General features: G+C 36.2%; 1 protein-coding gene across 1 annotated transcript in view; it reads right to left on the reverse strand.

Moving 5' to 3' along the window:
- Window positions 1–481: 481 nt before the first annotated feature.
- The window catches only part of LOC136853288 (uncharacterized), a 33,932-nt gene continuing 12,500 nt past the window's right edge, over window positions 482–21,913 (reverse strand). The window contains exons 5-15 of the mRNA XM_067128650.1: window positions 12,163–12,276; window positions 11,352–11,575; window positions 10,071–10,193; window positions 9,360–9,521; window positions 7,414–7,504; window positions 4,495–4,777; window positions 3,402–3,538; window positions 2,461–2,641; window positions 2,004–2,103; window positions 1,086–1,215; window positions 482–604 (exon numbers count right to left, since the gene is read on the reverse strand). Of these exons, the coding sequence (XP_066984751.1) occupies window positions 482–604; window positions 1,086–1,215; window positions 2,004–2,103; window positions 2,461–2,641; window positions 3,402–3,538; window positions 4,495–4,777; window positions 7,414–7,504; window positions 9,360–9,521; window positions 10,071–10,193; window positions 11,352–11,575; window positions 12,163–12,276 (1,668 nt within the window). The remainder of the gene's footprint in view (window positions 605–1,085; window positions 1,216–2,003; window positions 2,104–2,460; window positions 2,642–3,401; window positions 3,539–4,494; window positions 4,778–7,413; window positions 7,505–9,359; window positions 9,522–10,070; window positions 10,194–11,351; window positions 11,576–12,162; window positions 12,277–21,913) is intronic.

Consider the following 21,913-nt stretch of genomic DNA (forward strand, 5'->3'; position numbering starts at 1 on the left):
TTTATAAAATACTAACATTATCGATTGTTTTAAGCATAATAGTTTTCAAGAATTAGTACATTTCACTGAGAAACACTGTGCACATGAGCGTTTAAAATTCCTCTGACAATGCGACGTCTTGGGTTAGGAAGTTTATCAACAGTTTTTAGTTTCCTGTAAAAGAAAACTATTGTGAGGGTTATATGTCTGACCGTCTGCACTTTTTCTGTCCACCCTCAGATCTTAAAAACTACTGAGACTAGATGGCTGCAAATTGGTTTGTTGATCATCCACCCTCCAATCATCAAACATACCAAATTGCAACCCTCTAGCCTCAGTAGTTTTCATTTTATTTGATGTTAAAGTTAGCCATGATCGTGCATCTGGCACCGCAATAGGTGCTAACAACACAGGCCACCACCGGGCCGTAGTTGAGAGTTTCATACAGCATTATACGCTGTACAGAAAACTCGATTGCGCCGAAGGAACTTCGGCGCAGGGTTTACTTGTTTCTGTCTGTCATCATTCGTCCGTTCATGCAGCCTATTATCACTTTCCTTAAAATCTCAGTGAACAGAGCCATAAGCCCGGTACTTGTTCCCATGACGAGGATCATAAATATTCCCTGGAAATTAAATTGCTCAAGTAATATCGTACTAACTTCGGAAGAAATATTGCGTCTCATGTTTCCAAGCAAGAGCATACCTCTTATAGAATAGTATACTCCTGGAACTTTATGCCAGACTCAGATATTTTATGACTGTATTGTAAAGGTTATGCCAAGGAGATTATTTGGTTTGTTGCTACTCAACGTTCTTCATTCTCAATACCACAAAAAATGAGAACAGGTCTATTTTAAGTTACATTCATGTATGAAAACGTTTTACGTTGTCTTGAACAATTATGACGTATGTTTAAGTTGTAATAAATAGAGTGCAAGTACGATCTTTTGTCTATGCAGACTTTTACCAACAAATTCAAAGTTCAGTACTGACGTGTTGCAGATAATTTACCTGAATTTTGACAAGATATTAAAGCCTACAGAAATATAGGTCTACAATTTCTTTCAAATAAATGAACGCAGCATTATTATCAGCTTCCCTTACCCACAGGTTAGACATAGACAATGAGCTCCGGACAGTCACTGTCGTGGGAGCGTGAAGGCATCTGGTAGAATTGGGGATCGCCGATTTTATCAGTTGCATGTAGATTCCGCCCTCCACTACTGATCTTATTCTGGAGAGTAGAACTTTTTGTTGTAACGCATTCTGAGATACTGTTTTGTTTGTATATATTTAAAAAACTAAATCTACCAACGTTAGGAATAATCGAGTAAAAGATTACCTTTTGCCTATTTTATCAAATAATTTTAGAGATACTTTAGATTAAGGGAAGATTTGGACATATTGGCGCATTTTTGATGAATTATTTCTCACGCCCATTATCAAACTGAGCGTTAATTTGCATTGCGAATTTTAATCAACCAAGAAAATATGTTCTTTGTTGGGATTGAAATTCATATAAATCATGACCACTAAGTTCCAGCAGTAATGAGGGGAAAGAGTTTTAGAACCTGTTAAATTAATCTCCGAATCCCATTTTAAAATGGTGTGACTGCACCTAGGGACAGAACTATAAGAGAAAGGTATTTATTTTAAGACAGATACACTAAAAACAGCGAAATTGTCTTCAAGCAAATCGTGGTAATTACTGTCTGAGTTTCAATTTACTTTAGACCAGCTTTTATACTAAAATATTACTAAGCTTACTCTCATATCAAGCTCGTACTCGACTCAGCTCATTTATATTTAAAACGAGTGGTTCTCTGATATTTTAAAAGTCAGTTTCGATCAAAACCAGTGTTCCAGTAATCATCATCAAAGAAAATATTCTGTCTGACCTCAGATGAAAAACGACAACTACGTCACAACCCACAGATGATAAATCACCAGAGGCGAATTGTTTAAATGAACCGGAGTGAAAGACAACCGATTCGTTTCGAAAAATGATCGAGCATGATGTACCTTCGATTCAGATCGTCTTTGAGGGGACTGTTCTTCTGAGCTCCTATGGCAAACATGAATGGCATCAGACGTTCTTTTGCGATGTAGAAATAACAGTTACCTGCAAAGTGTTAATAAAGCAGTTGATAAAATCATAAATGAACAAAGCTTTTAATTGATGCGATGACTGAGTAAAGAGTAAGAAATATAGAAAGATAATCTATTCATATATTGTGCCAAAGTTTTTCTTTAGATTACACTAAGAATTAGTTGATTTTTACGAGAAGAATGAAACATTGTTAGGAGCAAGTTATCTTGATAAAGAAAATAATACTTATGAATTCAAGAAAAAGGTTCTAAGAAGGTCTAAAACAACAGTGAGAGTCCATCTGAATAAGATAAGGATGACCTTAGAAAAATAGGTTAAACAGTAACTTTACAACATGTAACATTAAAGCGATCCATTACTCCCACCCACCTGTCTTAGAAAAATGCTCTGCCAACATAATAGTGCAAGTAAGCACCTCGATATTCATTACGTAATCGCCTTTAAACACAGAGGTCGCAAGTTTCTCTGGAAGCATTTGAGCGTTGACATGCTGGATGCGTCCAGCTCTGTCAGCTGCTCCCAGTGCGGCCAGTTTGCCCGTTGTTGCGCTCTGGCGGAAAGTCAAGTCTTAGTATATAAAAGGGCACAGCAAAGAACTTAAAGTAGGGTCTGTGAAGAGTTGAAACAGTTAGGACTTATTATTATAGTCTGTTTACTAGGCTTAGTTTCTAACTTACTATTTAATTTACAGCATGGTCTGTAAAGGGCTAAAATAGTTAGACATCCGCAACTAGGTAACTGCAGGTTTTCGTTGGGTAGGCTCTCAGTACACTTAGCGTGGCGTGCCCCCACTTTTTAGTATTTTATTTTAACTCCATTTCTACTTCCTTTCTTCACTCTCACTGTCCAGCACCTCTAACTATTACCTCTAATTGCAAGTGAAGGGTTTCTCCCACCTCCACCTTTAGATCCTTCAAGTTTATTCGAATTTTCTAGAACTCTATATCTTGCTCCTGAAACACTCCAGCTCCCTCTTTTCAGTGCCTTAGGCGCTGAATGCCTCAGTGCTTGGGTTGACCGCTTAAATTCCAAAATCAACCGGCGTTCATAGTATAGTATATAATAACACACACATTCATATGAAAATGTACCAAGCTGATTGTACTATTTTGTCTTTAAACATAAGATGTGCTTGAGAAATAAGATTTGACCCGTATAAAATTACAACATAGTAGTTCTCTGTCAAAACCTCAGCAATTACTAAAATGGGCTTTTACTAACAAGAGTAGTGCGTAACTACTATTCCATGACCATACACCACCTCAGTGACGTTGAGCTATCAAATAAATCTGTCAGTGGTTAATACTCACCATGTAGGTCTGTATATAGGCAGTGTTGCTCTCCCAAATCATACCAATCTTGCGGTCTCTCAGAACATCTTCGATGACCTGGTAAGGCTGCGGTATGTACCGAACAGCAAGAAGCGACATGAGGTTCCCGCTATAAACTTGGGTGAGCACCCATATGATAATAATCCAGCTAAGTATTATATATTGTTCCCACCGTCGGTCAGCAGGTATGTTCATGTCTGTGAAAATGGGCAGGCGTTAAAATGGATGTTTTCTGTTTTAAGTGACTTTTAAGATTAATACTACAAGTTATACAAATTTAGATCTAATTCTCAGGGATTCACGAGAGCTCTAACCTATTTATTTATTTTTGTACAAGTCCCAAAATCATCTAACCTTCTTGCTTCAGTATGTTTCTTTAGTTCCTTTCTCATTCTGTCACGTGGTGTTTCTAACCAAAAGGTAATGTTTTTTCCTCAGTACTAAGATAATTAATGAGGAACAGAGGTTGACTGTGAGGTTTTATCCTTATTGTTAAGCGGGTGTTAAAAACTGTGAAAAATAGTTCTTGGTATCTTCAGCCGACTTAGAAAGATAGAGCAGCCGAAATAAAGATAATGAATGAATGAATTTAACAGACACCAATTACTGGATGTAGCTAAAGCTGTCATTGTAAATAAATTGTACTTCACAGCAGTGCCAGCAATTCGTTTAACTAAAAACTTTACCCTGTTATATTCTAATGATTCTTCTAAATATAGAAGCGATTAAAGCATATATATCGTAACTGACTTCCAGTCATTTACAGGCCGCCTTGATCTCTCAGTTGGTCCTCAAGTGGCAGGCAGCCTAGACATGAATCGAACCCAATTACGACTTCAAAGTGACCAAAAACTAATCAATAAGTCAGGTTCATAGTGGTTATATCAAATACTTTCAGCTGACTTTTTTTCTCCTCTTTGCAACTGAATATTTATATTAGTGATGAGTAAAATTACTACATGAGAATGGCAGCAAATATTTTCAAAAGGAGTTTTTTCATTTCCACGAGATATCTAGCATTCAAAATTCATCAACTCCAGTTCCGAAAACCCTACCGTAAAGCGCATCTTACCTTGCTGCAGCAATATCTTCAGATAACCGAAGTACTTGGTGTTTCTCTGGTCTCCGATGACAAGAGAGAGAGCCGTGACAACGAACAGGATCCCAAAGAATGTAATGACGATGGACACCCACACAGACGAATCCCATGGCATGACAAACCCCCACACGTCCACTTCGATATTCCCTAATCTTGCAATAATCGTTACATAGTCTACCAGCAAGATGATCGTATAGTCCATGACCGGAATTCTGTTTTCGGTGATTCCAAATGGACCGAGGGCAATGTCCACCTCCTGGAAAGAAGGAATCAGTCGACTGAGTCTGTATAACCCTTAAATAACTTGACCTTACTTAGATAATATTGATGATGTGTCAGTAAAATAGTTTCTCTTAAAAAGCTATGGACTGACGTCCATGCAGTCTTTTTTTATAAATATGTGAAATTTTGCCAAAGACTGAACATTAGTGCAGAGGTTTACGTGTAGATTTCCAGTATTTATTTTCTTAGTTAACAGTGTTCAACGTTGGGTTTCAGATTCTGCAGATTCAAAGACTGAATTAAATCAAAGTTACTCAACATATATTAAGCGTTAATGCAAATATAAAATGCACCGCAGTTTCTTCGGCGCAATCGAGTTTTCTGTGCAGCTTATAATGCTGTATGAAACACTCAGCCACGGCCCATGAAACTCTCAGCCGCGGCCCATGAAACTTTCAGCCACGGCCAGGTGTTGGCCTGTGTTGTTGGTACCTATAGCAGTGCCAGACGCACGATCACGGCTAACTTTAACATTAAATAAAATAAAAACTACTGAGGCTAGAGGGCTGCAATATGATATGTTTGATGATTGGAGGGTGGATGATCAACATACCAATTTGCAGCCCTCTAGCCTCAGTAGTTTTTAAGATCTGAGGGCGGACAGAAAAAGTGCAGATGGACAGGCAAATAGCCATCTCAATAGTTCTCTTTTAATGAAAACTGAAAATGAAAATTCTGTGGAAATTAATTCCCTAAAAAGGTATTTTTAATGTCTCTAGATTGCATGTAACTGAAGATAGGAAACGTTCAAAATGGTCTATGAGGAAGGTGGTATATTAAGTAAATAATGATTTATGTGCGGTAGTAGAGGTGAACATGAAGATATGAGAGGAAATAGAAAAATGTCTGCTTTTCCACATTTTTCTACTTCCTCTCATATCTTCGTGTTCACCTCTACTACTGTGCATAAATCACCATTTATTTATCATACCACCTTCCTCATAAACCATTTTGAATATTCCCTACCTTCAATTATATGCAATCTAGAGAAATTAAAAATACCTTTTTAGGGAAGTATTGGCCATTGCATTTCCTCCCCAAAAGATCCTTTATCCTCATTTAAGTTTTTTATTTTCATAGAATTTTCATTTTTAGATATTTTTCCTTATATGTACATTAACAATTATTATGTTGTTCTTGTCAATTTTTATCAAGGCGGAGAGAGAGAGAGGAATCGATTGGTTGATTAGCGTAGAGAGAAGTGATTGTTTAAGGAGAAAGTCTTTTCCAACTGGATGCGGGGAATGAAAGCTTAGAATTACAGGGAAATTAATTTGCTCAGAATAGGTAGAAACTTTTATAGAATAGTGTTGCCTGAGAAAAGTACTGCCCGAGTATTGTTTAAAAGAGAAGCGCTGTCGTAAGAGAAGAATATATCATAGTGCGGACGATATGCTATCAACATTTATTTATTAGTGTTATAACGAAAGTGGCCATGCGTGAGAAAATAGATACAGATTTGTGCAAGGCGTATATCGCAGAGCCTGACTAACGTGTTTATGGACTGAATGATGAAGAGAATTGTCTGAATAATGAAAAAGATGTGTGCGCATGCGTGAAACGGATGTTATGGTGAAAGGTTACATTGCTTAGTGTTTCCTGATGAAGCAGCATCAACTAAGGATAGTGGGTTATTCCAGAAGTAGATGGGAAAGTTTTAGAAGATATTTGAGAGCAAAGCTGAAAACAAATATACCAAAATAACGATTATCATTAGATTTAATCAGAGTTATAGAGTTGATGTGAACGAAGTTAGTAGACGTTATGGAAAGGAAGTGATTGACTTCCACAGGTAACTGGTGTTACACAATACAGACGAGCCAAAGATACGAGGCCGGAAAGCCAGGAAGACCTTGCAATAACTGTGGATTAAGAGAGTGGCTGGAGAAGTAAAAGCAAGAATAAACTGATGGATTATTGAACTGATTCTCTTTCATGGGAGTGACCTATGGTTGTTTCAAGTACGTGAAAGATAGCCGTTACAGAGGAATGACTGACAAGAGTGACAAGTATACGTGGCCTGTGTAGAGCCACAACTTGATGAATGAAAGCAAAACAATTAGCATTATCGAAAACTTGCATTAGATTAATTTGACTTTGTTGTGTCCCATGGAAAGAACTAGAAGAAATACTTTGATATTTAGTGAAAGAACTGGAAGAAATACTTTGATATATAGTGTTTATGTTTTGTTTGCTTGAAAGTAAAGACAGGACAGAGGAAAAGAAACACACTGAAGATGGTTTGAGTGTCAAGACCTTCTGCCAGTGTCCCAAAGCTGTAAAGACGTGAAAATAAGTAAAACTGGAAATTTTGGAAACGACCATTTGCTCTTGGTGAGACTACTTGGTAGCTTTATGAAGCGGTTTAAAGTTATGGTAATAACTTCAATTTGCAATAATACAGTAAATGGGCCACTAACTTCTTACTTTTCACCTGACACCATCCCTTTTCAGAGTAAAGAAGAATTTTTTGTTCAAGTTTATGTGTGACTATACTATTTTCCGTGAAGTTTAGAATGGGAGGAGGGGAAGTTCTTTGTTATAATTATTTAGCGTTCAGCTCCGACTGACTGTCCAAAAATGAACCAGTCAGGCTTCTCTCATACATACCTTTCTGGCGAGTTGACCAACCATTCCAGTTGCTGTCATATTAGGAAGAACATAACCCCAAGAGCCACCTGGTGGCCTCCTGATGGTATAACTGGAAAGATAATGGACATCATCAGAATAAATCACATTTACAGTGTTTCCTTTTTATTAGTAAGTGAGGATGACAGTACTTGCAAATGTAAAAAATGAACACCATTTTGTTATCGATAGGTATAACCTTTTTGTTTTTCAGTAGTACTAGACCTAGTACATGCTCTGAAATGTTTCTAGCAACCTACACAAAACTGAAGCCCAGGTTTAGCTCTCTCAAGAGTGAAATTCTTACCACTATCCATTTCAGGGACCGAGAGTCATTGTTTTTCTCAAATATCTTTCAAACTAATTATTTGATCGAAATGGTACTTTGACACAGTGTACAAGACAGCTCCCGCTAATTTTTGGTAATCTAGTGCATTGTCAGATGGTGTTAGTTAAGGCGTTTACTCTTGACTTACATGGTGTTGCCAAGCATCGCCAAACTATGCATTCGATCGTCCTTTATTCCTATTCCGTCCCTCCCTCTCCCTTCCCCGCCTCATCCCTCCCTCAACCAACTTTCCTGGTCTCCCCATCTCAGGCCCCCCCTTTCCTGTCTATGAGGGATATCGGACGTTCGATTGCGTGGTTTAAGCCTGCTGATTCATGCGACTTTGCCTTTAAAAGTCATGAGTAAACGCCTTAACGAACACCATTTGACAATGCACTATATTACCAAAAATTAGCAGGAGCTGTCTTGTAACTGCGTCAAAGTACCATTTTAATCAAATAATTAGTTTGAAAGATATTTGAGAAAAACGATGACTCGCCGTCCCAGAAATGGATAGTAGTGTACAACAATACAAGTCACACCCCCTTTGTTAAGGACAGCTGCCTCTTAAAACACTTGAATCACAGAAGAAAATGAGAAGCCAGATGTTTCCACACAAATTCATACCTTCCAGGGTATAAAGTTTCCTCATTTTGCAGAACAGGGACAAACCTACCGGTAAGTTAAGTTACTTTTTGACCTAAGGAAAAACTCAATGTGTCTAATAAGTACTGTTCATCTTCAGAATTATGATTTATGATTGATGGAACTGGTCTGATAAGGTTAAAGAACGGAATGAGGAATCCGGCTGTAAAGAAATTAACCTAAGTAGACACTACCAGACTATAACAAGACTTTAGTCAGATGAGCTTAAAGGCGATGATAATTATACAGTTTAAGCAGTTCCCGAGACTGAAATGAGGGAAACGGTCAGTAGCACTGGATTTTTTAAAAATAGAAGTTTAATGTCTAATGATCTTCCCAGTCACTGAAATTAAAATGAAACTAGGAGGTTTCAAGGTACAGGATAAATCCCGGAAGAGCTGAACAATGCACAATGCACATTGAAATCCCACGATAAAGGATCACTACGCACAGAGATAGAGACTGCGCGACCTCATGGCAGCAAGGAAAGTATTAAAAAAGGAGGTATCTCATTATGTTATTAGATAGCTAAATAAGCAATGAAATAGTTTTAAATAAATAAGGGGTACCAACAAACATAGGGCAATGATAAAAGGAAATTATATAAGAAAAATATTAAGGTACCTTTCGTAACTATGTAGAAAACATCATTGGCAATGAGAGTGAGTGCAAGTAGTGAAAAGAGTGAAAAGTTATTTACAAAATTGAAGATCTGTCTTTTCTACTGAATGTTATGGTAAAGTACTTTTGAAGTTGAAAATAAAACACTGGCAAATTAATAATTTCGCAACGAATGCAGTGAGATCTTCCGTGAAACATTATCAAAACACGCAAAACTCAGTGAGACAAAGGCACGCCCTTACCATCGGACGAAGAAAATAATCGACACTATTAAAGAGGAAAATGTTAGAACAAAAGACAAAACTATCAAATTTATAAGAATTCTCCGCCTTACTTGAAGTTCATGGTCGAAGCGAAATACTCCAGGAGAGTTATCATGGGCCCTGAAATCGTGAATACCTCATCTTCTTCTTTTGCTGATTCTTGCAGAATTTCGATATTGACATGAGGCAAGTAATGTCCACTCGCCACTCTTAGTTCGGCTCTGTCTACTAATCTGCCAGTAACAGAACTTTAATACTGTTTATTCTTGTGTTTTTTTTCTTTTAGATCCATTGCTATGATAACTGGGATATGTTTCATTAGTAATAAAACCAGGAATTCCTTCATCTTTTGTATTCTTCCGGTGGCTTGGGAAGATTTGCATATCAAACAGTGCTATTATGTACTATTGATTAAATATTTTGTAAATTAACATTATTATCAAATAAATCAGATTTTTATTTCATGAACATCTGAGGACTATTTGTCATAAGACGCAACAACTATAATTTCCGTGCGGAATCAAATCAAGTTACGCAAGTCATTCAACATAATCAATCAATAACAAGCAAGTTACGCAGATAAAAACTGCGATATCCTTTTTTCATTATCACGGGAAATAAAGTTATATCTGTATTTGCCAGGTTTTTCAGGAACGGATCTATAAAGTCTATTTATTTCTCCTAAACCTCTTACCAGAAAAGGGATCCACATATCCATGCATGAATAACGTAAAACGTTTTCAGTTTTGGACGAATGACGTCCTCCCGTGACAACGCCTTACCTGTCAAATTTATTCGGGAAGAGACGACGATAATCATCGTAGAAAGCGAAGCCGGCGTTTGGTTTCCAAGACGCGACTTTCAACACGCGGTGGCTATATGGCACCAGTACATATAAGAGGCATCTGCGGAGGTGAATTCCATAAGAATATAATCATTTCCTCGAGTTCTTTGCAAAATCAAACCCATCCTGCCCTCCCTCCCTCTCTCTCTCTCTCTCTCTCTCTCTCTCTCTCTCTCTCTCTCTCTCTCTCTCTCTCTCTCACACACACATACACAGCTCTTCCGTCTGATTTCCTTTGGGTCTGCTAGATGAGTAAATGAAATTGCCAATCCCGTAGGCCTTCGCATAAAATATCGTCAATATAATGAAAAGAACCGATAAATTAATGGACATGGTGCAGAAACCACTATCAAGCAACCTTGCTGCTTAGAGATAATTAATTCTGGGACTAGTCTTTAAAGAACTCAAATGTAGCTAGGGAGTATTAACATCTTGCTGAATTGTGGAACATTTTGATAACAATATTCGACCACGTTTGTGAAGATTCGGAGCCAGCAGAATTTAGCAGAGAAGAAAATCACTATGTTCATTATTTACTGTACCGAATGGGAAAGAAGTATCAATTTTAATGCTGGAACAATAATCACTGTTCGATTATTTAATAAGGATCATGAATTAGTGTTCCACAAAATATCTCGACATAAATAAAGGCAGTTCAATTTAATGGATCATGAAGACAACTAAAACTAGTTAAAAAATGCGAAAAAGTTTCTTCGGCGCAATCGAGTTTTCTGTACAGCAGCTACTACGTATAATCAAGGCCACCGAAAATAGATCTATCTTTTCGGTGGTCTCGGTATAATGCTGTATGAGCAGTGGCCCACGAATCTTTAACCACGGCCCAGTGGTGGCCTGGCCTATATCGTTGCCAAAAGCATGATTATGGCTAAATTGAACCTCAAATAAAATAAAAAAAACTACTAAGGCTAGAGGGCTGCAATTTGGTATGTTTGATGACTGGAGGGTGGATGATCAACCATACCAATTTGCAGCCCTCTAGCCTCAGTAGTTTTTAAGATCTGAGGGCGGACAGAAAAAGTGCGGACGGACAGACAAAGCCGGCACAATAGTTTTCTTTTCAGAAAATTAAAACACCAGTGCTTCAAGATATAAGAGGATATAAGTAATAGCACAGGAAATTCTCTGAAGATCAAAAACAGTCACGCAAAAAAAATTTTTTTCTTCAAGACTAAAGTACCTAAGAAACCTCTCCTCATACCTTCCAGCGCCTCCAGTCCCGCTAGGAGATACGATCACAGAATTCGAATTGGACAGCGGCTCCTTTACAAAAGCGAGACCAGTCACGGGGATACCCGTCACGACGAGGAGTTTCCTAGGCCACGCAATCCTCCCTTTCCTGAAGAGCTCCTGCAGGATGAGGCCCAAGAGCTCTTTGTCGTCAGTCGATATCAGGATTGTTGTACACCCGGTAAGTTCTTGTAGCTGCACTCACAGAGATTTAGAGGAGATTAATGCATTTTCCAAACAGCTTGTGAACGGTAGATTTGATTATTATATAAATCTATTTGCTGGTAACAAATGATATCAGTATGAGATTCATATATACCCTTGGTGTTAAACGTGGTACTAATGATATAACTATGAATATAACTATGATATAACTATGATCGAGTGTGCTCAGCGTTTTCACGATTTATTTCTGATATGTAACGGTTTAAGAAATCGCTGTGTGGTTTAAAGGAGTTGTGCTTAACATGATGTTCTTTTATTAATAATGATTTGATTAGGGACACACACACACACACAAACAACGACGGCCAGTATATCTCCTTGTTGATATTTAACATCATGCTTGTGCTTCTGTCATGGGAAAATATCGCTAGTTACTTTAACTAACCTTCTTGCGATTGTGTGTGTGTGTGTGTGTGTGTGTGTGTGTGAGAGAGAGAGAGAGAGAGAGAGAGAGAGAGAGAGAGAGAGAGAGAGAGAGAAGGGGAAGATGATTAATTGCATATTGCATTACCAAGGTTTTGGAAAGAAATTCCGTGAATTAAAACGTGAATTATTACCTTCTTGAGGTGCTCGATCAAGCGCTCGAACTGAGCAGAAATAGTTTTCTCCTCATTATTTCTTGATACTTCCAACACGCCAATGGCGACGGAACCTCCGAAGTTCTTCGAGAACTGAATAAAAGAAAAGAAAATGCAAACCTAATTGCAATGAATTCCAAGATCATGTCTGCACGTTAACTGGAAGATAAGGAAACACAGTTGGCTGGCATTTGTATTAATAATTAAATGACCTACGATACCTGCATTAGGAAGACATTCACTAAATAATTAGTCACCTTGCGCTAGTCCTTATGCTGCCAGCATATTCATAATCTAGGTGGTTGATAAAACATAGCTATATTCCGGTGAATTTACACATGGAACTTGAATTTCAGGTCCTAGATTATAATATGCTTGCATAGTCAGATACACTCATATACACATTATATATATATATATATATATATATATATATATATATATATATATATATATATATACATATACATGTATATATTTGTGTATACATATAATATATATATATAAATATAAATATATATATATATATATATATATATATATATATATATATATATATATATATATATATATATATATATATCATATATATAATATGCTAGTCAGGCACACTTATAATATATATATATATAGGCACATATATATATATATATATATATATAGAAACACACACATAGCATATAATACCTTTACCAATGAAATTATAATGATTAGCATTCCCCTGTTCATCACAACGTGAAAGCACTGAAAAACAGTTCTAGGTTGTTACAATAAAATTTGATCATCTTTACTTAGTGACTGATTAATTTAATGTTAAAAGCGGGCACAGCAACTACTGAGTTACTAGACACTTATCCCTGCCTTTTTAATAATGCTTTCATGAGTTGCCTAACTTATCGTAATCTTATCATTACTAATCCATTATTTCATATAAATAAATAAATTAATATTAGTTATTAAATCAGAAGATGAACAATGACGCTTAATAAACGTGATTTCAAAGGTAGTTTTCTGAATTTATCATAAAGAATGTAAAACTGCTACCGTTGAATTTACAGCAATATGTAGCGGATTGCTGCAGAAATTTTTCTACTTGTAACTATCATAAGTATTTGTTCATAAAAAACTTGATTGTAATAATATTTAAACTCTACCACTGCTCAGTTGGGTACCAAGCAATGTATTTTGGTTACTAACAAATCAATTCTTGATGAGGCAATTCCGCTTAGACTTTTTGTTAGCATGTTTTCCTCCACATCACCGCACAAGGAAGACCAAATTACCCCTACGCATATATAACATTCACGGTCACGTAATTATCTGGCGTTTGTTTGGACAGAAATCACATGGAATGCGGGTTGGCTTTCTATGGCGCGTTCTAAGTGTTGAGAAAAGTGATTGTGAATATCACGATATTTGTTTTATCGATATCAACCTTTATTCATCCTCGGAACCTTATTACACGACTTGGAAAAGAGAGAGCCAACGAATAGGTTAATTGTTATTGTCGTTTTATCGCGTTTAGTATATATTTTCCTGTGACTCTTTATGCTTAATGTCTTATGGAAATGATTACTATCACATGATCATTTGAGTCCTCTAAAACTATGTGCCTTTGAGGGACTGATATCAGGTCACAAAACGAAAAACATTATATTTCTCTCGATAATACTGTATTTCAGACAAACAAAAGACAGTCGGAAAAGCCATGATTCATAGTACCATTTCATTAATTGTTTTCATTTTTGGTTTTTCTAATCCACATCAATAAATTAAGCCAAAAAATTGCGGCCGTGAAATTGCCGACCATTCCACGAATGTATCAAACCTCTCAGCCGCGGTGTTCACTTTGGCTGATATATATATATATATATATATATATATATATATATATATATATATATATATATATATATATATATATTATATATACATATATACATACATATATATATATATGTATATATATATATGTCTCACATTACCATAGGTGAAAAATAAGAGACAGGGTGTAGGTCTGACCGGTTTCGACTTTATTTCCTTCGTCAATGGCTTGGAAATAAAGTCGAAACCGGCCAGGACCTACACCCTGTCTCTTATTTTTCACTTGTGGTAAAGTGTGATAAATGAATCACGTACAAAAAGTGACTATAATCATATATATATATATATATATATATATATATATATATATATATATATATATATATATATATATATTTATATATTACATATATATATAATACATACATATATATATAAATATATATATATATATATATATATATATATATATATATATATATATATATATATATATATAACATATATGTAATTTTTACAAACAAAAATTTGGCTGTAGCATGGGAAGTCCCCTATCACCCCTTCTAGCAAACTTGTACATGGAATATTTCGAAACAGAACTTTTGTCGTCTATCAAACCCCATAATATGATCTGGCTTAGATACGTAGATGATATCTTTACTTTCTGGGACAATAGCTGGGGGGACTTTAAAGAATTTTTTAATAGGCTAAATTCGCTAGTTCCGACCATAAAATTTAAAACAGAATGGGAAAAGGACGGAAAACTGCCGTTCCTAGATGTACTGATCATAAGAAAACAGAACAGGTATGCATTTACAGTATATAGAAAACCCACCTTCGCTGTCTCCTACATTCATTTCTTAAGCTACCACGACGTCTCCGTAAAAATCATGGTAGGGTGCAACCTATTCCTCAGAGGACTTAGGATATGTTCAAATGAGTACCTGGATCAAGAATTTAACACGATCCGCCAACACCTAACGCAACTGCTCTATCCACCACACATTATCGAGAGGGCTATTAATAAAGCAAATAAAATATACTACAGAGGTCCCACTCACAACAGACAAATAGATTTCAACAACAAAATAAAGCTTCCATACGATGAAAACATCCAAAAGGCCACCGAGCAACTCAGTTCTAATAATCCTTTCATTTTCCATTATCCCAAATCCATCGGGAGTTCGCTCGTTAACGTATACTTAAATAACAAAAAAGGGAAGAAGCCGGAGTTTACAAGATACCGTGTAGTAATTGTCATGACATCTATGTAGGCGAGACAGGTAGATCGCTCTCGCAAAGAATAACAGAGCACAAAAGATCAGTACGTTACGCTTCGGAGAGTTCGGGAATTTTCCTACATATTAGAAATACAGGGCATGTCATTAACTGGAGTGGGGCGGAGTTGGTTTTCAAGAGTAGCTGTCCGTACAAAAGAAAGATGCTGGAATCTGCTATCATCAATCAAACCAACAATATGAACCTGTCAGGAGGACATTGGAAATCGGACGCCATTGACACCTTAATCCTCGGACCCCTTTTGAAGAAGATGACCCAAGAAACGCGACCGCCAGATCCATCGCCAAACGGGAGCTAATGAGGCCAAAAACCACTAGGGAATTTGGTCAATCTCCTCCTTCTTAAGAAACGCCACCTCCTTAACATCGGAGGCCTAAGGCCACACCTTCATGTTTTTGTATATATACCATTGTAACTTTCCACCTGTCCATATTCTACCAGTGAACAGGGGCACAGAAACAAGTGCCCGAAATATATGGTTTCAACGTTTAAATAGTGTTTTATGGGCCTTCTTATTTTCATATTACACTGTAGTATTACAGGAAAAGACATTCATGTATATATATGTATAATGTATATATTTATATGTATATACAGCGTATATATTACTTTAATCCATTTCCCTTGACAGTGATGACTTCAGAAACAAGTAAAAAATGAGGCAAAGTTTCTCTGGCCCAGTCGAGTTTTCTGTACAGCTTATAATGCTGTATGAAACTTTCAGCCATGGCCGAGAAACTCTTAGCCGCAGCCCATGAAACTCAGCCACGGTCTGGTGGTGGCCTGTGTTGCAGGTACCTATAATGGTGCCAGAAGTATGATTATGGCTAACTTTAACCTTAAATAAAATAAAAACTACTGAGTCTTGAGGGCTGCAGTTTGTTATGTTTGATGATTGGAGGGTGGATGATCAACATACATATTTGCAGCCCTCTAGCCTCTAAATTTTAAGATCTGAGGGCGGACAGAAAGTGCAGATGGACAGACAAAGCCAACACAAAAGTTTTCTTTTCCAGAAAACCAAAAGCAATGCAAAGGTCACCGCTTCATTCACATGAATGAGTAGCTTTTGTGCGGGTAGGATATGCCTGTGAAGTGCTCTGTGAAAAGCGTCTAACTTGCGCGATGTTCAAAGTGAATATGAAGAAGAGGAAGGAAAAAGAGAAAATAAATACTGTAGGAATTAAATTAAGTAAAGGGAAGATCAAACTATCATACGAACATTAACTCATAATTATCGAAGCAGCATGTAAAGGTGGAACACTAAAGAAAATACTGGAGAAGGATGAGTCAACCCAAATGGAGAGAGAGTCAGCAACCTGCGGACATTGCTCTGGGGAAGTTGTTGAGGAAGGAGCTTGCTGTGAAATGTGTGATGTATGGTTCCATTATGAATGTTCAGGTATCGAGGTCAGATACACACCCATACTTCGTAGTGATAACATATTGCACATCTGTAATAATTGCAAGCGGCCTGAACAAAAACACACAAAAAACTCTTTGAAGATGAACTTGAAAAAATAAAAGAAAACACAGCGGTATTAACAAAGTTGATTCAGGATTCGGCTCAGAAAACTAGTGACGTAATGATCAACATAGATGAAATCCAGAACAAAATCGATAATGTTGATAAAGATATAAAGACCATGACAAACATGGACAAAACTTATGCTGGATCACTAAAGACAAAAAAAGTGCTTCTGATCAAATCTACAAACGAAGAGAGCACAGCAGCTAATGAAAAGAGACAAATTATGCACACCACAAATACGAAAAGGCTATCTATGGTAGAGGTGACATTGTGTACACTGCATAGCCATTGCAAAGTACACGACTGTTACATGCCCTATCAATGCTATAAGTGTCAGGAATTTGGTCACAGAGCGACAAATTGTAGAAGTGACCAAGCTTGCCCTAGATTTGGTGAAAATCACAAATCAAATGAATGTGCTAGCGACATCTTCAAGTGTAAAAATTGTGTAAAGAAAGGTCATAGTGATACTAAACATAAAACATATGATGGCAATAAGTGCACAGTACAGTATATAAAGAATATGTGTCAAAGGTGAAAAATAATACGGATCATGGCTTTGAATAATAATCTTCTATGCAATTTCATACAAGAAGAAAGCAAATTTAAAAAAGAACTAAAGACTCTCCTATTCTGCAGGAGCTACGATACTGACAAGAAAACACTGAAAGACAATTATAAAATAAGAAGCACCTTATTTTGAAAACGTACAAGGGCCCGCCAGAGAGGGAATTATCCCTGTGGAGGGCTGTACATAAAATCAAACAAAGTGGAACAAATTGAAACGTCAGATCTGAACCGCGTTCATACAAGATTCAGCAGTTAAAGTATGAATCTGTCAGTGTTCGCTGCGTTGATTTTCTGTAAAAGAATACAAACATTCATATATGCATACATTCATACACAAACACACACATGTATATATATGTGTGTGTATGTATATACATACATATATACATACATACATCTTCACACACACACACACATATTAGTTTTACAGCCTGCTGTAAACTAGGACCCTTGGCAACAATAACACAGTAAATAGTGTGAAAAACACTTCGACAGAATAAGCATGAGGAGTTAGTTTAATATCAACTAAGAAACCTTATTTACTTTGTAAATAAAACGAACAATGCAGAAAATCCTGTTTTGGCAAGAATTCCCAATTATCTGTACTTATTTATTACTTAATAATAATAATAATAATAATAATAATAATAATAATAAATATTATTATTATTATTATTATTATTATCATTATTTTTATTACTATTATTATTATTATTATTATTATTATTATTATTATTATTACTATTATTATTATTATTATTATTATTATTATTATTATTACTTATTTTTTTGCCTTGTTCAGACATTCCCTGCACTTATAGGAAGCGCGTGGGTGAGTGTACGCGCGCGTGAATTTCGCTTCGTGCCGAAAGATATGAGAACGAAGTCACCTATTTTTAAAGGATCGCTTCCTTTTAGTTATTATCTTAATGATAATTTTATTCTCTCTCTCTCTCTCTCTCTCTCTCTCTCTCTCTCTCTCTCTCTCTCTCTCTCTCTCTCTCTCTCTGTTATGACGGACGGAATATTATCTGATTTATGAGTTGCAATGTTAGCATTTCTGAGTGCACTGTGCATAGCAAGACTAGCATAACTCTTCTCTAATGCATGATCTCGTTATGCTGCTATCTTTAAGCAAAGAAAAATGTGGCTAAGTATACCTCTCAAAAGGAACCCCCCCCCAAAAAAAGGAAGAGAAATTATTAATTGTTTGGGAATGGAGGATATCTGCTCGTGGAAAACAGGACGCCCTAACTTTTTAGCCAGTTTTATAACTTATTTCTCAAATTTTCTTCATTTTTCATTTAATTTTCATCGTATGTTTCACTTTTTCATCTGAATTTTGATCGTTTTGCCATCCCATAGTCTTTTGTCCTTGTTTTTCGTCTATAGATATTCAGCACAGTGAAATAGGCCTAACATATTGACGGTGGTTTCGCTCGTTCCCAAAGAATGTGCAACAATATTGATAGTGATAGCCTACCTGGCTTACTAACTGGTGGGGAGTTCGTTCTTTGCCTATTCTTACTTACTAGCTTTCTGAAAAGGTACTCAGTTGATAACGCCTTAAACAAATATAATTTCTAAAAAAACTGTGACTATATAAAACCTGTATCTAGAGTTAATATATCTTTTGTTTTGCCACTATTTAGAGACATAAAAAAAGAGCATATTATTCATCAGTTTCTTGCTCTGTCCTTATCTGAGCGCGAAGCCCTGTCAGAACTGTTGAACAACTCTTAGTTAAATAAGATCAGTTGCCATACTTTTATTAAAATATCTAACGCAAAAGTTGATTGTTAAAAGTGCTGTAGGCAAATTTATTTGAATAACATCTACGTCACTTTATTTTCATTAGGATTTAAAACCTAATAGATTATTCCATATCCCGAGGAAAATACTAGGTTCGTTGCCCGCTCATTTTTGCAGGAATAAAAAGAACAATCTAATAGGAGACGAAAGCAATTTCATGGAGTTCGATAAGCAAAAAGGAATGAAAGACGGGACGCTATATCAAATATGAGTGGAGACAACCGCAAATCGATCGAATCATTAAGCAAATGCATACATATGCACCTTAAAGTACAATTTATTTTTATTGGCACAGTGTAGTCACAACGATTATCCTTGAATTGAACAACGACGGACCAAGAACGGGGACCGCAATGCTTCCAAGAACTTCCTCTTATTACGTACGAAAGGTGGTGCCATTCTACTTTAATTGTAAAACAGAAATCGCATGAGTTTTGTCGAAGTACAAGTCTAAATGGCGAGATATGGTAAGAGATGTATCAAGTAACTGTCAATTACCATTCATTTTTTTATGAACAAAGGTCGAAGGAGCAGGCTACCTGTTACCCTTTTCTTGCCCAGGGCAGATGAAAATAAGAAGAGGGAAAATATAGGAAAATTGTAAGAATCAGGAAAAACAGAAGCAGGAAGGGAAGTCCAAAGATTCGGTGAGAGAACCGAGTAATATGATCTTCACCGATATCCACAGAATAAACGTGGGAAGAGGTGGTCAAACGTGTGTTACTAATCTGCCTAAAAGGAGGAGGAATTCTTTCATGTAGTCCCACAGAATGATGACTCAAATGGTACCCGAGAAAGAGAAGAGAGAGAGAGAGAGAGAGAGAGAGAGAGAGAAAAGCAGAAAGAAAAAAAGGATAGGATCACTGATCAAACGAATTTCCCTTGATTTAATCTGTTGAAAAGGGAGACAAGAGAAGAAGCACCGCCAGTCTAAGAGCACTGGTCCAGGCAGATAAAAATAAGTGTAATATATAGCAAAGGTAACTGAAAAGAAAAAACAATAAACCCGATTTTTTTGCAGGCAGATTTAGCAGTTTGAGCAAAGTGATATCAATCAAGAGAGAAAGTGAGAAACAACCAAGAAATCCGAATTACTGAAGAAATGTGGTAACATGATAGCGAAGAATCATGATAAAAGATAAGATAAATCAAGGAAGACGCAAAGTTCGTCGGACTTGGGGAATAATATTGAAAACAGAGAATCATTGTAGAGGTTGCAAGAATAGTTTTCAACTAGATGTTATCGCTGAGAGGCAATAACATCTAGGATGTTGATGTTACAGTAAGCATAGAAACCACCTTTGAAGAGGAAACATGAGTTACAGCGAGAGATTTGAAGAATATAGGGGAAACACCTCTAAACAGCTGGGTTTCAGAAGAGAAAAAAGGGGGCACAGTTGAAGCTAAGCGGTGTTCTACAGAAGACAAATTAGAAGCCAGACCCCTAAACAGGAGAGTGAATAAAGAGACCCACCCTGTGTATAGCCAAAGGAACTCCCCCACTCCTCTAGTTCCTCTGTGGACGGATCGGTATCGTTCTCGGCTAGCACTCTGCTGGGCCCGCGTTCGATTCTCCGACCGGCCAATGAAGAATTAGAGGAATTTATTTCTGGTAATAGAAATTCATTCCTCATTATAATGTGGTTCGGATTCCACAATAAGCTCTAGGTCCCGTTGTTAGGTAACCAAGTGGTTCTTAGCCACGTAAAATAAGTCTAATCCTTCAGGCCAGCCCTAGGAGGGCTGTGAATCATCTCAGTGGTCTGTTTAAACTAAGGTATACTTAACTTTTCCAGCAACCCCTCTATTATATCTGTCACCTGACACTAGGTACTGGGTCCCATGTCTTTGTACTCCTCATTATAACGTGCAAATGAAAGGCATTATGATTAGGAGGAAGCGATGTAATAGGTTAAGGTTGTCGGATGCCCCAAGAAAGAATAGAATGAATAATGAGTACACCTGACTACTCAATTTATAAGTAAAGGAAAAAGGGCGTACCTACTGCGGGATTGGACATCAGATAGTCTGGGCAGCACTAGAAGGGTTCTGCTTCTCTTTATATTTCAACAGATGACTGGTACTTTGGACAATTTGCTGCCCACTTCCAAGGAATCAATGGGGCTTCGAAGCCACATTGGAAATATATCTACAATGCATAATTATATGCTTTTGGCCTCAGTGAAATAACAATGATTATTATGTGATTAAAAAAATAAAGGCAGATAGTAAGAGAAATGGCAGGACTGGGTAATTTTCCATAGAAAATATCGCACTTCAAAGAAAGTCGAGTCTTAGAAAAGTCTCTGAAAACTGAAGATTTCATCGGTGTACATACTACAGATTAATTTTTCATTAAAGCATATTCTACCCCTTACTGTTTCAGACTAAAGAATACGATTTCCAGCTTCATATATATATTTCATATATATTTATATATATATATATATATATATATATATATATATATATATATATATATATATATATATTTATATATATATGTATATATATATATATATATATATATATATGTGTATATATATATATATATATATATATATATATATATATATATATATATATATATATATATATATATATATATATATATATATATATTTATATATATGTATATTATATATATATATATATATATATATATATATATATATATATATATATATATATATA

The sequence above is a fragment of the Macrobrachium rosenbergii genome, chromosome 27 (assembly GCF_040412425.1).
Source record: "Macrobrachium rosenbergii isolate ZJJX-2024 chromosome 27, ASM4041242v1, whole genome shotgun sequence".
In the NCBI taxonomy this organism is placed as follows: Eukaryota; Metazoa; Arthropoda; class Malacostraca; order Decapoda; family Palaemonidae; genus Macrobrachium; species Macrobrachium rosenbergii.